The sequence below is a fragment of the Macrobrachium rosenbergii genome, chromosome 20, assembly GCF_040412425.1.
Source record: "Macrobrachium rosenbergii isolate ZJJX-2024 chromosome 20, ASM4041242v1, whole genome shotgun sequence".
NCBI lineage: Eukaryota > Metazoa > Arthropoda > Malacostraca > Decapoda > Palaemonidae > Macrobrachium > Macrobrachium rosenbergii.
This window is the reverse complement of record NC_089760.1, coordinates 37,206,734-37,211,632: the sequence shown is the minus strand read 5'-3', so window position 1 is coordinate 37,211,632 and position 4,899 is coordinate 37,206,734. Positions and strand designations below refer to the sequence as shown.

The following is a 4,899-nucleotide window of genomic DNA, read 5'->3' as shown; positions in this document are numbered from 1 at the left end:
ACTTTCTCACGCTTACGTGTTCTCTCTCTCTCTCTCTCTCTCTCTCTCTCTACACGTACGTCTAAGTGCATTACAACTAGATGTTTCTTACAACTAGATCTCTCTCTCTCTCTCTCTCTCTCTCTCTCTCTCTCTCTCTCCACCGAAGTGTACTACAACTAGATCCTCCCCCCCTTCTCTCTCTCTCTCTCTCTCTCTCTCTCTCTCTCTCTCTCTCTCTCTCTCTCTCTCTCTCTCTCCTAAAAACACAATAGACGGGATTATTGGAATGCAGGTACTATGTGAGGTGGGTCCCTCTTATAACGATATGAGAAGTGACCTCCCCCAAAAGGTAAAGCTCATGTGGAGGGGGAGGGGGGAGGGGAGGGGAGGAATGGGGGAATGGGGGGGAGGGAGGAGGAATGGGGAGGGGAAGGGGTCTGATCGACCGCATGGTAAAGAGACGAAAGGAATCTCTCTTACTCTCAAGTAGTAGTTACAAAAACACACACAAAAAAAGAGGACACATACTTTGATTAGTTTGGTACAAAACTTTTTCCGATCCTGGTTACTCTTGTAGCTAGCTATAATGCCTGATATAAGTTGCTTTGGAATGCAGAAGATATAGAACATGAGACGTAATTTTTGTACAAAATGAGCGAGTGTGTCTGTGCAACAGAGAGAAATATTAAAAAGGGTTCAAGAGAGGTCTTAAGGCACTTATACTTAAAGCACAGCTAATATCATTTGTCAGTAAAGAAACTAAATTCCAACTTCTTTTATCGTGCTACAGTAATGACGGATTTGCTTGAGTTTTGGGTATAAGTAAGTAGATGATACTACATGATACTACCCATAAGTATTCCAGGGCATCATACATAATCTTCAAAGGACCTCCTTCTGACCTAGTGCTTTTAGTGACCAGCAAAATGCGAATTTCTGTAGATTTAACTGAATATAAAAATCTGCTTCTACACAGGAAAACCATTACAGCTTCAGTGACAAATTACAGTCTGAAATCAACTCCTCACGCCACTTCACGTTACAAGTAACTGAAATAAAAGTGATTAATAAAATCTCGAGAAATTACTGCACAGCAGCTTATAGTTGAGCACTTCTGAACATTAACTTTCAATTGGACATTTCCAGTGTCTAAAAGAAGTCGGTCAAAGCTGGTTTCCTCTGAAAATGTGTGCGGTATCCTTAGAGTTTATGGTCAGTTCCACCGTGTTTGGCGAGTAGAATTATTAAAAATTTATGTCTGACTAGATAACAGCGATTTGGCACTGCTTGGAAGTAGTAGAGACTTTGGCACCTCGTTAAATGCGACATACGTCCTTACACTGTTACAAAATAAGGCTCACAATGCGTTATGGTATTGGCGTTTTGCTTTGGCACCCGTACTCGTGCTTGGCACTCTTACAAACGGAAGTGAATTGACACTGGCAGTTTGCTTCACTCAACGTAATTCAAAATAAAACTAAAGAAGGAAGCACAGTGCAATCGATTACAAAAAATTAGGCAACTCAAGTATGGTAATCGCGAATATTCAAACCGAGACGTTCTTACTGAAAAAGAATATGCGCTTTGACGCAAGAGCAAACATAAAAAAAAAAAATTACACCAGTATTTACAACAAAGAACGATTACAATCCCTCTATCCAGAATCCCACGGGAAAACTTATCTACGCAAGATAATACCATTTCTGATCTTTTCTTCTCTTCTTACTCTTCTGATAAAACCAACCGTTATGCAACACTTTCAACGTTATAACGAATTTCATTGTGAACAGAGGGCTGGCTCGTGGCAGGGGATAAGGATTCCGGAGGGTTTGGTGCCAAAGACAGGGTCTGGTTGCCCCTGATCCCGGGGCATCCATGATCCTCGTGTTTCACAAGCAAAGACATCCTCGAAAATGTCTTCGGGCAAGTCCTGCAGGCGTATTTCTTGACGTCAGTGTGTGTCTGCAAATGCGCTCTGAGATTACTCCTGTCAGCAAAGCACCGCTCACACTGGGGGCACTGGAAGGGCTTCTCCCCAGTGTGGGTTCTGATGTGCCCCTGGAGCAACCAGGGGCGTGAAAAGGCCTTTCCACACAGGGGACACTTGCAAGGGAGGGTGTGGGTCCTGATGTGCATCTTTAAGGCACCGAGGGATGTGTAAACTTTATCACAGTGCTTGCAGGCGAACGACCGGTTCGCATCTTTCAGACAGTGGAACTGGTGATGCTTGGCCAGACCTGCCACTGTAGCATATCGACGGTTGCAATCGGGGCAGGTCAGCCTCGAACTTCTACTACCGTCTTGTTGCTGGGCTTCGGGACTGCTTTCACTGCTGCTCGAGCCCGTTTCTCCCTGGAGGAGAGACAGAGCCACCCCTCTGTCTTGCAGGAGGAGGGTGAGCTAGGTCCCTCACGGTTCTGGGTGAAGGGGTGGCAGGCGAATGGAGGGTTGATGGAAGACCGTAAACACCAAGGGGAAGGTATGGATGATAGGGCCACGACCTCATGCCGACCCCTCTTTCTCTCATTGCCGTTCGAAGGGGGTCTCTTGGAGTAGGTGGGGCATAAGGGGCACTTCGAATGCTACTCGGGTGAGACGTCTGAGGAGTTGAAGGAGTGCCTGGGTTGCCCCCGGGCGCTCTTAAAACCGTAGGTCTCCCACAGGCAGCTGCTACTTCGCTGATGAGCTTCAACCCAGCAGTGCTCACGAGACTGCTATTGGCACTTGCAAAACTGCTACTCAGAGCGTGGTTCTTGCTGCTACCGATTTCTTTCATGTTACTGTTGAAACTGAAACTGCTTCCAGTGCCCGGTACTCTGTCGCTGCTGGTAACTGGGGGTCGATTACTGGAAAGATTGAGGCCTCCTCCTCCTCCTCCGTATCCCAAAAGGCCACCGAAGTCTGAACGAGGAGTGGCACTAGGCGTCAGAGGAGCTGGAGATGTGACTACAGGTCTGTTCAGTGGCAGGGGGGTTGATGGCGTAGATACTGTGCTGTATGACACCATGGGGGCCACAATTCGGGGATAAACGGGCGTCGACGGTCTAGGGGGAGGCGTGGTAGCAAAAGTCTGAGACGGGGTGTGAATTCTACTGCTTTTCATGCTGAGGTCTTCGGGTTGCATGTTTTCGTCGTCAGCAAAGTCTGCAAATGGAAGACACCTTGGGTTTAAAATACTGACGAATCGGCAACGGTAAAGAAATTATACTTAACACTATAATTAACGGGTGACTGATATTTGCCATGGTTTTCCTGCCAATCTAGGTTTCATAATACTAAGCGAATTAACGTTAGACCTTTGAAGGCACGGACACAAAGTATCTCTCTGCAATTACAATTAGCAATACTGCCACTAAACCACTATGCTGGCGGCAAGCTAAAATGTTGACAGTTGGATGGGAAAGTACCTTACAATATCACAAATGCAGGAACTTGAATGATACTGTCCACAATAAAATAATAGTGTATAATACCCACAATTTAGAATCCCGGAAATAAAAACAAATGATTATCTATTATAACAAAGATATAAGACAGGAATTGATACCTCAGAAATTACCTTAATTACTTTCAGCTATTACAACTTACTATTCAACTGGAATAGCAGAATTTTAGGATTCTTATTTCGGAACATCAAGTACGTCGGGAATGTTTAAGCTTCACATTTTACCCAAAACATTGTTATTAACAGATGTACCATTTTCGTGATTTCTGTCTCACCAAATTACCCAAGCACCGAAGCATTAAGAAAAAAATGCTTGGTAAAGATATGCGGCAGCAGTAGAAGTATAATATACTAGTGTTGACAGCACTATTAGTTGCAGTAATTGTCATAGTAATAGTAATTAAGTAGGATAAGTTGTAGTAGTAATAGCAGTAGAAGCAATGAGATTTCCAACCTTTTTAAATAACGTTTCTATAGTCTGATAGATAACTGGTATTAAAAATAAATGTCTATTGCCGTTTCCAAAAACAGCTTCAAGTTGGTGGTAAAATAACGATAGCCCAGGAATCTACAATTTACAAAAACTATGATCTGCAATTTACAAAAACTATGAAAAGACGTAATGGGACGTCGCAACATGTCGAAAATAAATGGAGGAATGACGAATGCAATTTGGACACATTCTAACAGCCATTTCAAAGGCAACTGACAACCGAATAAAAATAATGGTGAAAACAAGGACGACTTTAATTTCTGGTAATTGTTCATTTGTATATCGGCAAAACAGTAAGATTTAAGCGAATAAGACAGTAAAATAAGACCAAAAACAATTGTGACAAAAGTATATCAACAGCAACATTGACAATAGTTAAAAATAAACATTTCCTTTCAACTAACTAATAAGAAGTAAGAGATGACCATGCATAACATATTTGGTATTAATGTACATTATTTGCTATAAACATAATTATCTTACCTGCGTTATTGTTGAGCGTGTAATTAAACAGGGCCAAAGGCCTCTTCTTGGGAGGTCTCGGGATATGATCCTTGGACGAAGGAGGTGTGACAGACATGGCGAAGACGTTGTCCTATAACTCAATACGATTCCAGTTTTGAAAAAAATAAAAAAATATCTTGCGCGCGACGATAGTTACTACGGACTACGCAAAAAGCTTCCGCCGCTGCGGATCACCGCGTCATGGGTCTTACGCCGAGATTGATGCACTATTGCGCACGTGTCATAGCCCCGGTGCCTTATATAACCTCGGGTGCACATGGCACGCGCCGTTCTTGCACGCGCCGCCAATGGGAATGACCCTCGCGCGTGACGTCACAGCGCCGCGCCAATCGCCCGAGGGGAACGACGTGACGTCACGGTTCGCAAGCGCGCCAGACCTATGGGAAAGTAGGTGGCCGATGACTTCACACAAGGGCGAGGCCAATAATCGCGCGTGCTTACCCTCGGCGCCACA

The 4,899-nt window shown here is 44.2% G+C and overlaps 1 protein-coding gene across 1 annotated transcript; it reads right to left on the bottom strand.

Moving 5' to 3' along the window:
- Positions 1–1,136: 1,136 nt before the first annotated feature.
- LOC136849282 (protein snail-like) lies at positions 1,137–4,669 on the bottom strand. The gene is given in 3 exon segments (XM_067122582.1): positions 1,137–2,334; positions 2,336–3,126; positions 4,404–4,669. Coding segments are annotated over 3 exon segments (1,494 nt in total). The 5' UTR covers positions 4,501–4,669; the 3' UTR covers positions 1,137–1,728.
- Between the last annotated feature and the right edge of the window lie 230 nt (positions 4,670–4,899).